General features: G+C 41.6%; 1 protein-coding gene across 3 annotated transcripts in view; it reads left to right on the forward strand.

The window, feature by feature from the left end:
* The window catches only part of LOC125004657 (polymeric immunoglobulin receptor-like), a 32,226-nt gene extending 12,791 nt beyond the window's left edge, over positions 1-19,435 (forward strand). Inside the window, exons 5-9 of one of the 3 annotated variants that reach the window (XM_047579452.1) lie at positions 16,529-16,849; positions 17,053-17,352; positions 18,204-18,308; positions 18,625-18,728; positions 19,048-19,435. In XM_047579452.1, coding sequence (XP_047435408.1) covers positions 16,529-16,849; positions 17,053-17,352; positions 18,204-18,308; positions 18,625-18,692 — 794 coding nt within the window. In that variant the 3' untranslated portion in view covers positions 18,693-18,728; positions 19,048-19,435. The remainder of the gene's footprint in view (positions 1-16,528; positions 16,850-17,052; positions 17,353-18,203; positions 18,309-18,624; positions 18,729-19,047) is intronic. The other 2 variants (XM_047579454.1, XM_047579457.1) reach the window with 2 other exon arrangements.
* Positions 19,436-19,704: the final 269 nt, after the last annotated feature.

A 19,704-nucleotide genomic window follows, 5' to 3' on the forward strand; every position in this document is an offset into this window, starting at 1 on the left:
CATATTCCTCCAGCCGTTGTAGTGTCGCATCCAGATTCCTTATGTGCGTCTGCTCATCTGGTCCTGTGATGAGCAGGTCATCCAGGTAGCACTGAACCCCTGAAAGACCACTGAGGATCTGGTCCATTGCTCCTTGGAACAGTGCTGGAGCAGAGGTGATCCCAAAAGGAAGCCTCTGGTACCTGTACAGTCCTTTGTGTGTCACAATAGTCAGTAGCTCCTGTGACTCACGTTCCACCTGCATCTGAAGCTTTGCTTGAGATAAATCTATCTTACTAAACTTCTGTCCTCCAGCCAAACATGAGAAGAAGTCATTGATGAGGGGTAATGGATACTTTCTGTTATCAAGACCGGATTCACAGTTACTTTAAAATCACCGCAGATTCTTGGAGCCCCGTCCTTTTTCATGACAGGAACAATGGGTGTAGCCCATCCACTTGTGCTTACAGGTTCCAGAACCCCGCTCTTCACTAACCTGTCTAGCTCTGCCTCAACTTTTGGTTTGATGGCATATGGAACAGGTCTCGCTTTTAAGCACATTGGTGTGCTGCCAGGTTTAACTGTCAGCTTAACCCTGATGTCTTTCATGCTGCCAAGTTCTCCATCAAAAACCTTGGGATGCTTCTTTAAGATTGCCTGCAGGGGGCTTGTTTCTCCATCCATGACCATGAACATTTCTTGCCAGTCCAGCTGATCTTTTGTAGCCACCGGCGACCTAGCAGGGCTGGACGGTTTCCTGAGATGATGTACAGTGGAAGAGTCTCTTTTTGCTTGTTGTATTCCACTGTCACATGCACAGCTCCTAAGACTGGAACAGGCTCACCAGTGTATGTCCGTAACTTCAGCCTGGTCTTTCGCAGAGCAAGGTGTTGCAGTTTCTCTTTGTACACAAGTTCTGATACCATGGATACACGTGTGCCAGTGTCCACCTGCATCCGCACTGGTTTATTCTCAAGTAGTGGTGAGACCCAGTATCCATCATCGTCCTTGTCCATGACAGATAAAACATGCACAGTATCTTCATCAGACTCACAATCACTCTGCTCATCCTGTTCATTTTCCATCTTGTTCACGTGTTTCTTTTTGTTTCTGTGAAAACCACCTCTCTTTTTCTCATTGAACTGTTTGTTTATTTGAGTCTTTTTGTTTCTAAAGGCACATTCGATGTGGCCTTTCTTACCACAATTCCTACAGTCTAAGTCCTTACACCAACACTCTGGTGCCTGGTTCCATTTGTTTTGATGTGTTTTCTCAGACACTGGAGTGGGCATCACCAGACACTGTGAGGCAGCAGGAGAACCCAAAGGTTCAGAAGAGGTAAGAAAACAAAAGTCAAAAGTCTAGCTACAATTTGTTGTCATATCTATGAAAAAAAACAACTCTTTGATGATATTATTGTTGCTGTGGGACATAAGTAATTTAAAGGCTGTGGGATCACCAAAAAGCAAAGAGCTCTTTCACTAATGTAGTCAAATAAATAATGTAAAATTTTAATTAATTACTTATCACTGGATTTCAAAATATATGTCCATAACACCTTCTCCTTTGTTGTATGTTGAATCTATATCAGATTTATGTCAATGAAGAAACTGTCGGGTTCTCAAAGCAGACGACCTCCATATTGCAGGGCGTCTGTAACGTCTACGGCGACGCAGATGACGACCAACCAGACTATGAAAACTTCACAGCAACAGAAGAAATCTACTGTAATGAAAATTTGCATGTGTCTAATCACAAGTGAATTTTGAAATGTAGTTATTATGTATAATGTATATTCATGGCTTTTTCTCAGTAACACATTTGCTAATGCCTAGTCGTGTTTAGTGCTGGTAATGCTAACTACACTCCCTGTTTTAAATTGTGGGTAAGAACTTTACTTTACAAATACTCAAAATGTAAGTGACCTTCTTGTATATAAAGTGAGTAGCTGATACAAAGGACATTTATCCATGTGGTGTAGTTAATATCTACACTACATGGATAAATGTCTTCAAAAGACGTGGTCAGCGGGTCACACCTGTCCAGTCAGTTTAACTTCCAGTAAACAAAGTTTGATACTCAATGGTCCAACCAGGACTGGAGCTTTCTCCAGAAAAGTAAGGATGTCCAACTTTCTATAAACATACAGTCTTGCTGTTACATGGCTTCACCATAGAAAAGTGGAATCATATTAAGTAATAAATGAATAAATATAAAGCATGAATGAGTCCATAATTGTGTAATTATACTGGCTATTTTTTTTCGGCTCTCTAAGTTTGACATTTTGATCATTTATCAGCCTTTTGTACGACCAGTATAATGACAATATTTCTGAGTTTAACACTTTTACCTTGGGGATGGTCTGTGTCACCTTCATTGGCTCCCACAACTCCGGCGAGAGCTGTGTCACCCACTATGGTGGCCACTCTCTGGTCGAAGGGGGTGACTTCCTCCCCTCCTGTCCCCCACGCTCATTGCAGTCTGTGTCACTTCTGACACCTTCTTCCACTGACTGCCTGACGACAGGCTACCAAATAGAATATTTCATTTAATACTTCATTTAATAACACTTCGACCTCACACTCGGTGAAGTTCCTCTTTTTCGCTTTACTCATGCTGAAAATCTGATCGTGCAGAGTGGGGAACCCACGATGCAGGCCGTATATAAATTAATTTGCGTATTTAAATTGGGGCGTGGACAGGGAGGAGTTTGGCACTTCTACATGTGCTTTCAATTCCACATTGATTCAGATGTACAAAGGAAAAGTGCTTGGATCTATGCAAATGATTTTTTTTATTTCTGAATAGACAATGAGCCAGGAGAGGGCACATCCACTGGCATCGCCAAGCTGTGCTGGAATCACAAGACAAAATTGTCAGTAATGGCATCAGTGATTGTCTGGATCAAATGATTACCTTCTTTGGAGATATTAACAACACAATAAATCGTTGAAATGACATGCTGCTGGGCTCGTATCACTTCCTGGGGTGGGTCAAGGTCCACTGGTCCAGCATCCAGTTCCTCTGGTGGTGGATGTACTCTGGCAGTGGTATACCATGGCAGTGTGCCACGTTGTGCAGGACACCGTAGGCCATTACAATGTGGCACACCTTCTCCGGTCAGTAGAGCAGCACTCCCCCCAACCTGTCCAAGCAGCCCCAGCATCCCTTCAGCAGGCTGATTGCCCTCTCCACCACTGCCCGAGTTTGGGAATGGAGGTCATTGTACCTCCTCTCTTGGCCAGTGCTGGGTTTGGTGAGAGGTGTTGTGTATGTATCTATTTCTTAAGAGTAGATGAAAAAAAAATAGAGGCTTAAAGATATTATTTGCCCCCACTTGCCCCGGTAGAAAGCAGTCTGAATGTGAAGGAGAGATATTTGGCTTTATGTTTGGATTCATAAGTGACCCAGAAGGCTTGCCACCTTGAGGTTTAATTTTATTTCCACTTCCAATTCCACCACCAGATGCTCCAGGCCCCGAAAGCCCATGCTTGGTGATTGGAGAAGATCCTGGTTTGCCAACACCCATTCCTTGGGAGGAGCTTTTAGACTGTGATTGGCCACCTCCACCCCCTGAACTCCCAGGCTTGGAGCTGCTGCCTTGTGTCATGGAGCCTTCCTTGGACTTGATCTTCCCAGAGGATGATGAGTGTGAATGATGGCTTTTGCTGCTGCTTGTTCCTCCTGCACTCCCTGTGTTGCTTGTGGCTGAACTGCTGGAGGTGTATCCACTATGAGATGAGGTTTTACCCCCAGTTATCCCTTTTGGGATTTGAATCGTGATTTTGGGAATTGGAGGTGTTGCACCCCCAGGGGGAGTTTGTGAGCGCCCTGAACTACCAGGAGACTTGGAGCCGCCTCCACTTATGCTTCCCCCAGAACCCGAGCCACCACTAGGAGGTGTATACGGCCGCCCTCCTGAACTGTGAGATGGGGACTTCCCATCGGTATCCAGCTTTTTTTTTTTTTTTTTGCGCAGGTTCTCGAACAGCTACAGGTGAAACATAACCAGTCCTCTGCGTATCATGCTCAAAGCCAAGGTGCGCTTGAGCGATTCCATCAAACATTAAAGTCGTTGTTGCGTGCTTACTGTGTACAACTGGACGCTGATTGGGAGGAGGGGTTGCCATGGTTACTGTTGTCTGCGCGAGAGGTAACACAAGAAAGTACTGGATTTAGTCCGAATGAATTAGTTTTTGGTCATACGGTGCGAGGTCCATTGGCTGCTGTGCAAAATGACTGGAGGGAGTCTGAGCCACCGAAAAATTTGATTGAGTTTGTAAATGGTTTTAGACAACGTCTGTACTCTGCCATGGAGTTGGCAAGGGAAAAATTGACTTCCGCACAAGCGAAAATGAAACGTCTGTACGATCGACGGGCGGAGCAGCGTGTTTTCACTTCTGGTGACCAGGTGTTGGCTTTGTTGCCTATTGTTAGCTCACCATTCCAGGCTAAGTTCATGGGTCCATACACTGTAGTGAAACAACTCTCAGAACAAAATTACCTCACTGCCACTCCTGACCGTCGAAAGCATCACCAACTTTGTCATATAAACTTGTTAAAAGCATATCATTCCCGTGCGTCTCAGCAGCAGACTATGTCGTTGGATGTTGTGCATCCAGTGTGTGTTTGTAACACACTTCCAACGTGTGGTGAAGCATTGTGAGGATGGTTTGCCAAATCATGATTCGGCGGTGTTAACAGGTAGGCTAAAAAGAAGCTTTAGCTCTGATTTGGTCGTTACAACAATTTGAAGTTTATGTGGGTTCAGGGCCTGTGGTTGTTTACACGGACCACAACCCTTTAACATTTTAAAACTCCTTACGCTGTCCAAATCAGAGGCTTGTGAGATGGTCGTTGTTTCTCCAGTCTCATTCGTTGGAGATTCGACATATTAAAGGAAAAGACAACATAGTTGCGGATGCTCTGTCTAGAGCCCCATGCCAGTAATTGTTTCGTGTTTCTTCATTGTGGATGTTTCTGTGTCTCTCAAATTGCTTCAAGGTACCAGTAGCTGGAATGAAATAGGAACTACATGATGGCGGACAAGTGAACAAATTTTAAGGTGAATCTGTATTTTGAGAAGTGTAATTTTTGTGATTGTGTTATTTCAAATATATACATTGATGTAGAATAAGATGATTTAAAAACGGAACAGAAACATAATAAGTAGTTGTGTAAATTAAATGTTTAGTTTGTTGACAGATCGTAACAATCCAGGGTTGGGACCCTGTCTTTATGGGGGGGGGTGTGACGGCCCCAGGGCCCCACTCGGGTTTGGTGGTGGTGTTGTTGTGGTGTGTGTGTTTATGTTTCAGGGTGCTGATTGTACCGGATTGGAGGCAGCTGGCCACTGTCTCCAGCCCTATAAAACCCGCCTTCCTGAGGGGTTCGGTCTCTGTTCTTTCCCCTGGAGTCATGAGGAGCTGATCATCTTTGTTTGAGTTCTCTTTGTTTAGTTTTCTATTTTAAGTTGAACTGGCAGTATGTTTTCTGCTAGCTTCTTTGGTTCAATTTAGTAAGACTGAGTGATACTGTTTACTTTTGAATTCATTTTGTTAAAATAAACTACTTGTTTTCATTTAAATCCCAATGTGCTTCTTAAATTTGTGATGGTCTATGAGCCGGACCATAACAAATGAATTTGTTATGGTACCGGTACAATCAGCACCCTGAAACATAAACACACACACACACACACCACAACAACAACACCAAACCCGAGTGGGGCCTTGGGGCCGTCACACCCCCCCCCCCCCCCATAAAGACAGGGTCCCAACCCTGGACTGTTACGATCTGTCAACAAACTAAACATTTAATTTACATAACTACTTATTATGTTTCTGTTCCGTTTTTAAATCATCTTATTCTACATCAATGTATATATTTGAAATCACACAATCACAAAAATTACACTTCTCAAAATACAGATTCACCTTAAAATTTGTTCACTTGTCCGCCATCATGTAGTTCCTATTTCATCCCAGCTACTGGTACCTTGAAGCAATTTAAGAGAGACACAGAAACATCCACAATGAAGAAACACAAAACAATTACTGGCATGGGGCTCTAGACAGAGCATCCGCAACTATGTTGTCTTTTCCTTTAATATGTTGAATCTCCAACGAATGAGACTGGAGAAACAACGACCATCTCACAAGCCTCTGATTTGGACAGCGTAAGGAGTTTAAAAATGTTAAAGGGTTGTGGTCTGTGTAAACAACCACAGGCCCTGAACCCACATAAACTTCAAATTGTTGTAACGACCAAATCAGAGCTAAAGCTTCCTTCTCGACAACTGAGTAGTTTAATTGATGTTTGTTAAACTTCTTTGAGAAAAAGCTCACAGGTCTATCGACACCAAATTCATCCGCCTGAAGCAACACCCCACCTGCGCCCACGTTACTGGCATCGACCTGGATTTTAAAAGCTTTATTCATACAAGGGGCAGCCAGGACTGGAGCGTCACAGAGGATCGTCTTCACATTCTCAAAAGCGTTTTGACACAAAGGAGACCAGATGTATTTTGCATTAGCTTTCAGCAAATCTGTCAAGGGCGCGACCACAGTAGAGAAATTTCTACAGAAGCCCCTGTAGTACCCAACCAAACCCAGAAACCTCATCAGCTCTTTCTTTGTTGCGGGCGGCGGATACTGAACAATTGCCTGCACTTTCGCCTGCAGGGGACGCACTTCCCCATGCCCAACCTGCCGACCAAGGTACGTCACTGTCGCCTGAGCGAACTCACACTTCGCCAAGTTAACAGTTAGACGCGCCTCAGCCAGACGATCGAATAACGCCTTCATACACTCCAGGTGGTCAGACCAAGTATCTGAACAGACAACCACGTCGTCTAAATACACTGCACAGCCCTGCAAATTACCAACAACTCGATTCATTAACCGTTGGAAAGTTGCCGGCGCATTACGCAAACCAAACGGCATGACAGTATAAGAATACAGCCCACTTGGAATAATGAATGCTGCTATTTCCCGTGCCCTTTGAGACAAAGGAACCTGCCAATACCCTTTTAGTAGGTCGAATTTGCTAATAAACTTAGCAGCACCAACCTGGTCGATACAATCATCCATGCGTGGCAAAGGATAAGAATCGGGTTTGGTAACACTGTTGACTTTCCTAAAATCAGAACAGAATCGGGGAGTATTATCTGATTTTGGCACAAGCAAACATGGTGACGCCCAGCTCGATGATGACGGCTCAGCGATGCCATTCCTCAACATGTACTCCACCTCAGTGTCCAAGAATTTACGCCTCTCTGGGCTGACACGGTAAAAACGCTGCTTTATGGGCTTCGCCTCACCCACATCAATGTCATGCTCCATCAAGTAAGTTCGAGACGGCACATCCCCAAACAAACTCGGATATCCACGGATCAGGTCTACCAAGTCAGTGCGCTGCGACTCAGACAAATGACCGACAACACCATCCAAATCAGCCAATACATCAGAATTTTTTAGCCTACCTGTTAACACCGCCGAATCATGATTTGGCAAACCATCCTCACACAATGCTTCACCACACGTTGGAGGTGTGTTACAAACACACACTGGATGCACAACATCCAACGACATAGTCTGCTGCTGAGATGCACGGGAATGATATGCTTTTAACAAGTTTATATGACAAAGTTGGTGATGCTTTCGACGGTCAGGAGTGGCAATGAGGTAATTTTGTTCTGAGAGTTGTTTCACTACAGTGTATGGACCCATGAACTTAGCCTGGAATGGTGAGCTAACAATAGGCAACAAAGCCAACACCTGGTCACCAGGAGTGAAAACACGCTGCTCAGCCCGTCGATCATACAGACGTTTCATTTTCGCTTGTGCGGAAGTCAATTTTTCCCTTGCCAACTCCATGGCAGAGTACAGACGTTGTCTAAAACCATTTACAAACTCAATCAAATTTTTCGGTGGCTCAGACTCCCTCCAGTCATTTTGCACAGCAGCCAATGGACCTCGCACCGTATGACCAAAAACTAATTCATTCGGACTAAATCCAGTACTTTCTTGTGTTACCTCTCGCGCAGACAACAGTAACCATGGGAAGTATGTTTTCTGCTAGCTTCTTTGGTTCAATTTAGTAAGACTGAGTGATATTGTTTACTTTTGAATTCATTTTGTTAAAATAAACTACTTGTTTTCATTTAAATCCCAATGTGCTTCTTAAATTTGTGATGGTCTATGAGCCGGACCATAACAAATTGGGGGCTCGTCTAAAAGGAGGATAGGTTGTGAGTGGTGTTAATTCATGTGTTTTGTCGCGGTGATGTATGTTTTTTGGGGCGCTTTGTTGTGGGTTCGCGCCTTTTCTTTGTACCAGCAGGGAAGTGGCTGGATTGATGGTTTCCCCAGGAAGTGACGTCATCCTTGGGATTCCCTTTCTAGCGCTCAGTTTAGGAAGCTCATGTTGGGACTTGGAGTGCGTTTAATTACTTTTCTTGTCTATGTGGTCCGGGGAAGTAAAGCATGTAGTGCAGATTTTCCTTTTTGTGGGACAGTCATGGGACAACGGGAAGTGAGCACTGCACGTTGTTATGCGTACAATGCACCTGTTGAGATGACTCCCCTGTAGGCGTAGCGCGGATCCCTCTTGGGATTCGTGTGCTTTATGTGTAGTGTGGGGTGAAAGTGGTTGGAGCGGTTGTCTCGGGAGCACGTCCGTAGTGTTGGCGGGGTTGCCAGCGTGCTGGTCGCCTTTGTCCACATTACTGGTTTTTAGTGCGTAAGTACCCGCCGCCAGTAACCCCTGAAGACTAGGGTTGAGTTAGGTAGATCGGGTTAGGCAGTTAGAGGGGACGCTCAACTTTGAGGTTTGTAGCCCTGGGTTGCGCATGAGTGGAGGCAGTGTTGTACATCTTGTTGTTTCCCGAGACTGTCTGGTGTGGTTAAATCATGGCATCAGTGGAAGATTTTGTGCGCGCTCCGTCGGAGGCGTTATTGGATCAGTGTAACAGAGATCAGCTGTTGAAAATAGCCGAGCATTTTAAAATGTCGGTAGGTGTCAAAAGAGTAAAAGATAATATTCGGGCTATTATTAAGGCAAATTTGTATGAGATGAATGTTCTTAAACCATTGCAGAATTCACCTGTTTTAACTAATCTGGCTGGGGCTGATGTGTCACAGGGCTCACTCGGGGAGCCTGGTCCTGAGCTAGCTTTGAATTTTGAGCAACAGAAGGAATTGATAAGAGTGCGGATGCAGTTGGAGACAGAAAAAGAGTTGGAATTGGAAAAATTACGACAAAAGACAGAGTTTGATAAAGCGGTGACTCTGGAACAAATACGGCAGCAAACAGAAAAAGCTAAACTTGAGTTGGAAGCTGTGAAGCTGAATTTGCTTAAGGAGCGAAAGTTGTCTGAATCAATGAATGAGTCGACTCGGACTGGGGATTACTCGCGTGATATTGTGAGTAGTTTACGGTTGGTACCGAAGTTTAATGAGAGGGAGGTTGAGGTTTTTTTTACGTTGTTTGAGCGAGTTGCAGATGCACGGGCCTGGGATGATGCAGACCGCACGGTCTTGCTGCAGTGCGTATTAACGGGACGCGCGCAGGAGGCTTTTTCCTCATTATCAACGGAGGATAGCGGTAAGTATCTGAAGGTTAAAGCAGCAGTTTTGAAAACGTATGAAATGGTCAGAGGCTTGTGAGATGGTCGTTGTTTCTCCAGTCTCATTCGTTGGAGATTCAACATATTAAAGGAAAAGACAACATAGTTGCGGATGCTCTGTCTAGAGCCCCATGCCAGTAATTGTTTTGTGTTTCTTCATTGTGGATGTTTCTGTGTCTCTCTTAAATTGCTTCAAGGTACCAGTAGCTGGGACGAAATAGGAACTACATGATGGCGGACAAGTGAACAAATTTTAAGGTGAATCTGTATTTTGAGAAGTGTAATTTTTGTGATTGTGTGATTTCAAATATATACATTGATGTAGAATAAGATGATTTAAAAACAGAACAGAAACATAATAAGTAGTTATGTAAATTAAATGTTTAGTTTGTTGACAGATCGTAACAGTCCAGGGTTGGGACCCTGTCTTTATGGGGGGGGGGTGTGACGGCCCCAAGGCCCCACCCGGGTTTGGTGTTGTTGTTGTGGTGTGTGTGTGTTTATGTTTCAGGGTGCTGATTGTACCGGATTGGAGGCAGCTGGCCACTGTCTCCAGCCCTATAAAACCCGCCTTCCTGAGGGGTTCGGTCTCTGTTCTTTCCCCTGGAGTCATGAGGAGCTGATCATCTTTGTTTGAGTTCTCTTTGTTTAGTTTTCTATTTTAAGTTGAACTGGCAGTATGTTTTCTGCTAGCTTCTTTGGTTCAATTTAGTAAGACTGAGTGATATTGTTTACTTTTGAATTCATTTTGTTAAAATAAACTACTTGTTTTCATTTAAATCCCAATGTGCTTCTTAAATTTGTGATGGTCTATGAGCCGGACCATAACAGTAGTAATACACCCCCCCTTTGTTCCCGTGGTTCATCTTATAGGTAATGTGCACTGATATGAGATGCTCGGTCTCTCTCTAACTTAATGCTCAGAAGTAAAGCAGTGTGTGAACCGGCAGCTCCGTGTCTGTCTTTATTATTTTTCTAGATGTTGTAGTTGCAAACACAACAGATTGGCGATGATTATGGACTGAGACACAAGCGAAGCAGGTACGGCATAAAAGTGAAAGTTATGACTGCAGTGAACGGCTCAGAAAGGAGTGGATAACGGAGGAAAGGCGGAGCCGCGAGGTACTGTTTGTGAGTCCACAATACGCGGCTAACGAGCTGTGAAAAGCTTGTTGTTGGCATCAAAAAGGAAAGAGATAAAGCGTGATAAATGGTGGAGCTAGTAGGCAAAACTGAAGAGTTTGACAGTGTTAATAAGGACTGGCAGTCATACATTGAAAGGACTGAGCTGTACTGTGTTGTAAATGGTGTGGAGGATCAGTTAAAAGTTCCCACACTTCTCTGACTAATGGGTGCTGAAACTTTCTATCTACTACGTAACTTATTAGCCCCCCAAAACCCTGCTACCCAGACATTTAAACCCATTGTGGAAACATTGCAGAATCACCTGAGCCCCAAACCCCTTGATCTTACAGAGAGATTTCGTTTTCACAACAGAAATCAGCCTAAGGATGAAAGTACCTCTGATTATATGGCTGAATTGCAGAAACTCATCCAATTTTGTGAATTTGGAGCTGGACTTAATAGGCTGGTATATGGCATGCATAGCCAGAGCACACAGAAGAGACTATAGTCAGAAAAAGATCTTACACTGTAAAAACCATTGTCCATTGCAGTATCTATGGAGACAGCAGAAAAAGAGCGTGGACAGTGGCCAGTGTTGGGGAAGTTACTCAAAAAAAGTAATTAGTTACTTATTGCTAGTTTATTCTGTAAATTGTAATGAGAGTATGAGAATTAGAAAAGTAACTTTACTACTTATTACTTTACTTTCCCATTTCTTAATTTACCGAGTAGTAGTAGTTTATTGAGTATTTTTTGAAACCTGGGCGATTCAGTAGTCAACAGGGGAAGCCTGTCCTCTACAATGAACCCAGCAACCAGCCTGTTAATGTCAGGCAGCCTGTAACCTCACTGTTACCTGCTGTTACTTGCTTCTCCGCTCCAACACTTGAAAAAAGCTTTGCCACAAAGCTTTCGCCACAAGTTTTGTATCACCATGCTGGGCTGACAAATGCTTGGACAGGTTGCTCATTGATTTTCGCAGCAGTTGAAAGAAACTTGTGGACTGGGTATAGAGTGCATTTCACTCGAGTATTTTTGTCCTTTCGAGCTATAAACTGAAAATAATGAGTATATTGCCACTGGCCGAAAACCCCAGTCTCTGTCTCCAGCAATGTCGCTCGACTCAAATCGATCTCTTCAGCAATATGCGCAGGCAAGTAACAGGCACAGAGGCAGCACGCACACATGCCTGCACCACTTAAATAGATCAGAACTCTACACACAGGCGAACACAGCTTGGGTAATGCAGGAAAGTGTGTTCCTATACTCTAGTAAAGTAGTGTAGTTACCGATATTTTTAGTGTAATGCGTTACTTTACTTTGTACGGATCTGAAACAGGGTCCGACACTAATGGACTGGTTTCATTAGATATGCACGGCATAATTGAAGAAGAGGACAGAGAAATATCTGAGTCAGAGACACAGCTTCTAAACCAGTGCTGCCCACTTCCGGTCCTCGGGGGCCACTGCCCTGCATGTTTTCGATGTTTCCCTCCTCCAACACACCTGATTCAAATGAATGGCTCCTTATGAGGCCACTGCAGAGCATGATAACAAGCTGATCATTTGAATTAGGTGTGGTGGAGGAGGGAAACATCGAAAACTTGGGCAGCACTGTTCTAAACTAACATGAGAAGGTGTCTGAAAGAGGCATCGGTAAACTGAAGGGGATAAAGGCAAGGATTGAGTTGGAGGAAAATGCAACACCCACATTTACAGGGCCCTGAAAGGCTGAAGCTGTTTGCATATTAACAAGTAAATCCAAAAATGCACAGGCAGTTTATTGATATCCCCACAGTTGAGGTCCTGACTGGTCTTGAAATAAAATCCAGAGTCCACTTAGTGTCAGCTAAAGAAAACAATATTAAGATTTGCTGTACACTCTGTGCTGGCAACAAAGTCCTATCTAACTCCAAAAACACAACATCGAATTTAAAGATTCAAGATAATTTGGAGTCAGAGCATGGCAGTCAAGCTAACACAGCTACAAGGGGGTCTGGGAAAATGCATAATTCCTCATGAAGTGCACTACCACTAAACATCCAATAGTTGGTAGTATAGTCCCACCTATAACAGAGGTCCCCCACCAGCCAAACAACAAAAGCTGGACTTTGGGGCAAAACCAGTAGGTGGGGGAGAGTTGAAGAAGTTGCTCGGACATTCCAATCAATCAAGCAAGCAAGCAAGCACATGCTTTGTATATTTCTCACCATGTGCAATAATTTTTTCTCTGTAGTGCAATAACTTGAAACACAGGTTCACTTCATTTATACTTGTACATATTATTATATATATATTTCCTATATTTTTTAGATTCTCTTACTTCTTCTGATGCTCTTTGTTCTAAATGCTGGTACACTGTACTTTGTACCTGATTGTATTGTAACTCATATTTCATTCTTATTTAAGGGTTCTTTTTATTTGTCTTATCACAGATTGTATTTATTTATTTGTACTAAGCATTTTTCCTAATTTTTCAAAAATAGATGCATCATTGAGGTTATTTGACCCGCGTCAATACTGTTGTCATTTTCAAGATTGAAAGTCACGTGGGTGTTAAATATGCCCGTCAGATGTGTTGAACAGTACACATATTGTTGTTTCCTCAACATATTTCTCTCAGCGTAGTTTTAAACAACTTCCTCTTCGGTTTTATGTTTTTCTGTCTGTTATGTTATGTTAATATCTTATGCTTTTTTTCTTAGGCATAAGATTATGCCAACCATGTTTAGGAATATTTAGATATCACTATTAACCTATAGCTAAATATAGGCAGTTTGCAATCGGGGACAATCGGGGACAGTAGCCTAAATCTGAATAAACATGGACGAAATATGTACCGTCAGTGGATCCCTCCCTTTATAACTCTATGATCCCTTCTCACTAGGAGGTAGCAATACGCGGAAAGTTGTCTTGTGGACCGGAAATAAGGGTCGGGCGATACTGGGAATTTTGGTATCGATCAGATACCAAGTAAATAACGGGCTAGTATCGCCGATACTGATTCCGATACCACTACTTTTTCTTGAAACGTCGTGATCATTGCATAACTTCATAATTTGGCCTTTAATTAGTTGATAATGATTATGATAAAACACAGGACAAATATTTAGGCAAAATAAGCCTGTTCTCTTAACTACTTACAATTTAAAACAATTTACAGTAGCCTATAACGAGCGGATCTCAGCGATCTGTTAAAGTGAAGCAACAACAGTGTAATAATACATACAAAAATTGCTCAATGAGGGAAATGTTGGCTCATTAATTTTCCACCACAGAATGAGCCTGTAGCCTGTGTAATTGTCCTCTCTTCCAAGTACCGACGACGCATTTCAATAAGGGCATCAGTACCAGCTGTGCGATGCTGCTGTGATGCTAAGATTTGAGAGTCAAACTCTGTCCATATCAACCTTTTACTAGAGATGAGGATGAAGAAGCTTCTGCCGCACAGACCTGGAGAGACGCTGCGCTCGCATGAACTCAGTGGCCAGTAATTTACTGGACGTATAGATGAGAAACTGTAACAAAAGTGTTGATCTCCGCGCTCTAGTATCGATTAGATACCGATGCTGGCCTTTGTATCGATACTATCGATATTTAGATCGATACGCCCAGCCCTACCGGAAATCAGTTTCTGGCTCAAACCAACTTCTGGAACGGCAGCAGTTGATGGCGAGCAGAGCCACTTGGGACACTTCTTTCGAAGCAAGCATCAAAGCCACCAAGAAGGGCTTATTATTCATGGGTTTCACTGTGACGTCACACCGTCTCAACGGCGCCATCTTTAGGACCGTCAGATACCGGAAGTACACTGTCAATATGCCGTCTATCTGTTGTGTGGTCGGCTGCGATAGAGCTAAGTCTAAAAATACAGGACTTACGTTTTACAATATCCCCAAAAAACAATGAAAGAAGACAGAGGTGGAGGAACTAAACTAATGTAAACTGTCATAACATACTGCAACCAAATCAAGGTAAGGACCACAGGTTAAATTTGGTCCCTTTTTTTACAGAACCTAATTTAACATTCAATTTTGACAACTTTAATTTCCTTTTAATATAGGTTTGTTGTGAAAAACGTAATAGATTGTAATTACATTACTTAAATATCTAGATTTATTGGAATATCCTTATAATAGTATGTTTAATAGACGTCTATACGACATCTAGATAGATAGATAGATAGATAGATAGATAGATAGATAGATAGATAGATAGATAGATAGATAGATAGATAGACACTGTGGGGAAATTACTCACTTGTATGACTTCACTTAAAAAAATAGCCTACATTAAAAAAGAACAATAAGGGTAAATATCTCTTGTCACTGGAGTATGAATTTGTTTTGTAAATGGTGGTAACTACTGGTGATGGTGCTATGTAGCTTATAATAAAGTGGTAGCCGTTTAAAACGTGTAAAACTAAACCTATAAACTTATCTAAATGTATAAAACTTAAAGTTTCACTGATTTTAAAACTTTGAACACTTGGAGAGTGTATCTGCATGTTCCTGATGACAGTGAATGCACCATAAGAACAGAGTTTTCTGAGCCGCAAGAAGCCGTGGGTTTGAGCAGAAGGTCGCATGTGTACAGGTTTTAATAAACGTGCAGAATATCCTCTGTAACTTCCTTCCTGAGACGCATTCATCTATTTATTCTTCAGATGAGACTGACGGACGACTCGACCAGGGACTGACACTCAATAAATATGCGTCTCTCTGAATGTCAAGGAATACAACCCAGTTAGCTCAACGTCAAACTTAACTTTTGTTTTTTCAAAATATTTCACGCAGCGTAATCTGAAACAACATCCTCTTTGGTTTTTATATTTTCCTGTTAAAGATGTGGAGCGTTCAAAACCTGTTGTTCATCCTCTGCAGTAAGTTCTTGACATTAAACGAATAAATATATCTGTTTTAGTATTGACTGATGGCAGAGAACCACACCTTGTTAATGGTCATTATACAGCAGGAAGTTAGAAATATCCTTTTTATGTCGTCTTTCTCTTCACAGTTGTTCTCAGTTATGTGACCAGAGCAGCAGGACTGATCCATGTGTTTGGATATGTGGGCAGAGATGTTGACGTTTCCTGCTCCTATGGTCAGGGTTATGAGTCTCATGAGAAGTACCTGTGCAAGAACGACTGTGGCGACAGTGATGTTCTTATCACGACATCAGAAACAAAGAAGAACAAATACTTCATCTATGATGACAAAGAGAAACGAAGCTTCACAGTGACCATCTCTGATCTTCAGTCTGTGGATGCTGGGAAATACTGGTGTGGGGTGACGAGGACTGGAAAAGATATCTACACTGAAGTAAAACTGAAACTAGAACAAGGTAAATAAAAGAAAACACAATTCAGTTTCTGCCTTAACTGAAGAAATCATATATAGGCAATAAATAAATAACAAGGACAGGATTACCAGCAATTTCTACTGTAAATCAACCACATGTTCTACTCTGTTTACAAGAGTAATATTATTATTGAAGAATCTGAGAAACAGACACAGCACAGTGATGTACAATTAAGTGGAAATCACTTTAAACATCATTTAAACCACAAAGGATAATTTAAGTCTGAGATACAAAGTTTGATATCAGAAAACAATGGAGAACAAATTATTCTACAGGTCTATAGCGTGATGTTCAAGGTGGAATGAGAACTCTATAAATGTCTATATGAGCCATAAAACATCAAACAATAACCTGAATCTAAACTTTACTGATGTCTTTCTTACTGCCACTCTGTGAAGACAACTTGACTTGTACTTTTCTTTATCTTCTTGACAGACACTTGCTGTGACAAAGTGGATAAAAGGGAGAGTTATGAGGAAGATTCAGTGTCCATCATTTGTCGGTATGAGTTGGAGTACCAGAACAACCTGAAGTTCATCTGCAGAGGAAACCAGCCCTCCACATGTCTGCAGCAGGCAGTCATCACCTCTGACAGCAAACAAAATGGACGCTTCACACTCTCTGAGGACAAGGAGTCAAGAAGATTCACAGTGAACATTAACAAGCTGACCCAAGAGGATTCTGGGTGGTATCTTTGTGGTGTCCATACAAACACTGGACTGGATGTTTTCTCTGCTGTTGAGCTGGAGGTCAAAGGTTTGATGTCTCAGTTACACTTCATATTACTGCAGTAAACGTATTTCATTTATAGTAGAACAGCAAAGACCAGTAAAGCTTTTACACCTTCTCAAAATGTATTAAAGTACTAAAGGAAAGAAGAACTTATGCACATGTATCTCTAGTGTGGCCTGCACATAGACTACATTGTGATTCTTACATGTTGTTGTTCTCTTTGACAGTGTGGTGTTGTGTGAAGACACTTGCTATGAGTGGTACTGTGACACGTCCAGTCACTCTGCAGTGTCCTTATCCACCACATCACCAGAATAACAGGAAGTTCCTCTGTAAGGGAGACCACCGCAACAACTGCACAGACGTGTTGTCCAATGGAAGCAGGTTCAAACTGCAAGGTGGTGTTTCTCTCAGCTCCTTCTCTGTGATGATCACAAACCTGGAAGCAGGTGATGCTGCGATGTACTGGTGTGGTTCAGACTCACAGTGGAGAGCTGGAAACTACACCAGGATTCATCTGTCAGTGGGTAAGATCAATAGCAATAAAATAATGTCTTTCTTTGAACCCAGCTGTGTAAATGTGGGTTTCCTGGTTGACAATGCTTTCACACTAAGTGTTCATGATGTGCCCAAATAAGGACTTGTGAGAAGCTAGAGGCTCAGAACCTCATTTAACCACATCAGCCTTTCAACATCTGGTTAGATCACTTGTTGCTTTCAGCATTTACCAGGAACATTTCCAGTCATGTACTAATTCAGTGTTAATAGGTTTAATGATCATCATAGTTTATTATTTAAGGATGAACTACACTGAATGATGAAACACTTACACTGCTTGCACAATGAAATAGAATAAAGTCATAACATCAGTGTGGTTATATTATCTCACAGTATGACACTCTGTTATTTTTCTCCCTGTTTAAACTCTGGATAAACTCAAACTGCTAAAGTGGATTAATGTGAACTGTAAAGTTGATCGGTTCCTTAAAGTGCTCAGCGCTATATAGACTGGACACATGGCCTATTCACTCAGGTTGTTTTCATTTGTCCGTTCTCATACTGTATTTGTTCTCTAAATCCTCCCCTTCTAATGTAACTCTTCCATTCTACAAAGAATTGCAAAGGTCACATCCCATGACATTTATAAATACTAGAAGAAGAAAAAATTATAATAGATCACCAGTAGTGTATTACTTTTTTTTAACCAGTATCTGTTACAAGTTCAGTTGTTGAGATAACCGTCTACATTAAAGAAAGACATTTAAATTGCCTGAGCATTGTATTATATTATATTATATTATATTATATTATATTATATTATATTATATTCTGTGCATCTGAAATAAATGTTAATACCAACACTATTTTTCTCTAACAGTCTTTCTGGGAATCACAACTCTAAACCCAACCTTCGCTGTGGAAACCACAGTCAGTCCCACAAACAAAACTAATTCAACAAACTCTGCTAGTAAAGTACTTGAAGGTATGTGTGTGTGTGTGTGTGTGTGTGTGTGTGTGTGTGTGTGTGTGTGTGTGTGTGTGTGTGTGTGTGTGTGTGTGTGTGTGTGTGGTTATGGTTTTACAGTTATTGTATCCCATGAATGAATGTGAGTCAATAAAATATGCTCTTGTTAAAAGATCTGTTGAGTTAAAATGCACAGCCACCATAAATAAAAAGGAAAGAAGTGAGGCTGCAGCTCTGATAGTCAGTGTGACTTCTGCTGAGGACTCTTGAAACTAGTGTGCTTTCAGGAAGTCTATATTTTTACTCTGCTCTGTTTGTGGTTTTTGTTTTTCAGGCGGAGCTCTCTATGTGGTTGCCATTGTACCTGCTGTGCTGCTCATACTAATAGTGGCTCTGATCTGATCATAGTTTATAAGCAGAAATGTCACAAAGTACAAGGTATATTTCACCGTGCACAGACACGCTGTATTTATACACAGACAAATGTGTGACCATTTGTTTTGATGTGTTTTCTCAGACACTGGAGTGGGCATCACCAGACACTAGCTACAATTTGTTGTCATGTCTATGAACAAAATATTATTGTTTCTGTGGGACATAAGTAATTTAAAGGCTGTGGGATCACCAAAAAGCAAAGAGCTCTTTTACTAATGTAGTAAAATAAATAACGTAAAATTTTAATCAATTACTTATCACTGGATTTTAAAATATATGTCCATAACACCTTCTCCTTTGTGGTATGTTGAATCTATTTTAGATTTATACAGATGAAGAAACTGTCGGGTTGTCAAAGCAGACGACCTCTAAACTGCAGGGCGCCTGTAACGTCTAAGGCAATGCAGATGACGACCAACCAGACTACGAAAACGTCACAGCAACAGAAGAAATCTACTGTAATGAAAATTTCCATCTGTCTAATCACAAGTGAATATTAAGATGTAGTTATTATGTATAATGTATATTCATGGCTTTTTCTCAGTTTCACATTTGCTAAAGCCTAGTCGTGTTTAGTGCTGATAATGCTATCTACACTCCTTGTTTTAAATTGTGGGTAAGAACTTTACTTTACAAATACTCAAAATATAAGTGACCTTCTTGTATATAAAATAAGTAACTGATACAAATAAAGACATTCAGGACATTTATCCATGTGGTGTAGTTCATATGATAGTTTCCTGTGCTTTTCTCTTTTTACTGCCCTTCATGTTTCTAACAGATGTTGTTTTCATATGGTCTAATTGGGCCTCCAAGTCATGTGTCAACGTCCAATGTAGCATTGCAATAGTTTATAATAATAAAGCCCTCACAAGGGACTGAGATTGAGTATTTTTACTATCTAACAGAAGTAGGGTCCAGTACCTCAGTGTATTTACAAGGTTCTATTGTTACTTTTACATTAGATTGGAATAAGTGT

This window comes from Mugil cephalus, chromosome 2 (assembly GCF_022458985.1).
Source record: "Mugil cephalus isolate CIBA_MC_2020 chromosome 2, CIBA_Mcephalus_1.1, whole genome shotgun sequence".
Classification (NCBI taxonomy): domain Eukaryota; kingdom Metazoa; phylum Chordata; class Actinopteri; order Mugiliformes; family Mugilidae; genus Mugil; species Mugil cephalus.